We start from the raw sequence: 1,586 nt of genomic DNA on the forward strand, positions 1-1,586 counted from the left end.
AAATTATGGGAATGCTTACTAATATAAAGAATACAAAAGCTTATTTTATAAATTAAAATTTATATATTACCATCTTCCATGGTTTGAAGTTCATCAACATAATCTTCAAGATTGATGGCATCATTAGATTTCCGAAGCCAATCTTGTGTGCAAACCAAAGCTTCGACCATGAGAGGAGTTAGAGAACTTCTAAAACTATTGAGAACACGTCCACCCGTGCTAAATGCACTTTCCGAGGCAACTATTGAGATAGGAATAGCAAGAATATCTCGAGCCATTTGTGCAAGAATAGGGAATCTAGGACTGTTCATTTTGCACCACAATAGTAAATCAAATGAACTTGAATTGTTTACTTCTTCATCCTTACCCAAATATCTATCCAACTCAGATTTGCTTTCTAATCCAACTTGTTTCTTCTTCTTAAGGTATTTTTGTTTGGCCAAGCCCGTTTTCATTTCTGACTCATCTATTTCCATTGAACTGCAAAGTTTTGTCAAAGAACTAGATCTACCTTCAAACCATTCAATTCTCCCAGCATTAGAGGAATACTCATTGAACAAGCAATGCAAATCTTTATCAATCATTTTCATAATGTCATTAGCAACATTAGGAAAAAGCAAGTTGACCCCAAAGTCCAAAAAACTCATTTTACATCGTGGATCAAAGATGACCGCCAAGTAAACTAGCATGTTGATATTGTTTCCTTCACCCCAATACTTATTATATTTCTCTCTCATTTTGGAAGTCATAGAAATTATGTCTAGATCTCCACAATCTTGCCACCCATCAAAAAGACAATGCGCATCCGTCAATACTTCAAAATGTGAATGAGAGGTAACATGCAAAGATCCGGACACCTTAAATGTAAGATGATAAAAAGGCTCTAATACTTTTATAATTCTTCGAACAATTTCCCGATCATCAAATGTAGGAACTCCATCTCCAGCAGTAAGGTCAAGAAAAAAATTATGGCCATCACGTACATATGATTCAAATGCACACTCATATTTTTCAGCCACCTTTAACATCATATATGTTGAGTTCCATCTAGTAGGCACATCTAAACACAATTGAGCCTTACTATCTATCATTTCTTCTTTTACCCGTTGGTTGAATTTTGTCAACCTCGATGGTGATACTCTTATATACCTCACAGCACCTCTAACTCGATCCACAGACACAGAAGCATCCTTAATACCGTATTGCACAATGAGATTAAGAATGTGTGCAACACATCTCATATGAATAAATTTTCCATTTGCAACAAAAGCATTTCGATGATTCAATTTCTTTCTCAAATATTTAATGGCAACACTATTGGTGGATGCATTATCAACTGTAATAGTGAAGACCCTCTCAATCCCCCAATCTAGAAGACATTTTTCAATGGCTTGACCTATGCTTTCACATCTATGAGCAGATATTGGGCAAAAATTTATAATCTTTTTTTGCAACCTCCACTCATCCTCCACCCAATGTGCTGTTAAAACCATATAAGATATCCTCTGCAATGAATTCCAAGTGTCTGTCGTCAAACAAACTCTACTTATATCTTTTTCAAAATAATTCTTCATCACACTCTTCAT

General features: G+C 35.2%; 1 protein-coding gene across 1 annotated transcript; it reads right to left on the reverse strand.

Annotated features, from left to right (window-relative positions):
* Positions 1–462: 462 nt before the first annotated feature.
* LOC128036187 (zinc finger BED domain-containing protein RICESLEEPER 2-like) lies at positions 463–1,586 on the reverse strand. The gene is made up of 2 exons (XM_052627097.1): positions 550–1,586; positions 463–466 (listed from the first exon to the last, which is right to left on the reverse strand). Exons 1-2 carry the CDS (start codon positions 1,584–1,586, stop codon positions 463–465), a joined length of 1,041 nt encoding a protein of 346 aa, XP_052483057.1.

The sequence above is a fragment of the Gossypium raimondii genome, chromosome 13, assembly GCF_025698545.1.
Source record: "Gossypium raimondii isolate GPD5lz chromosome 13, ASM2569854v1, whole genome shotgun sequence".
Lineage (NCBI taxonomy): Eukaryota > Viridiplantae > Streptophyta > Magnoliopsida > Malvales > Malvaceae > Gossypium > Gossypium raimondii.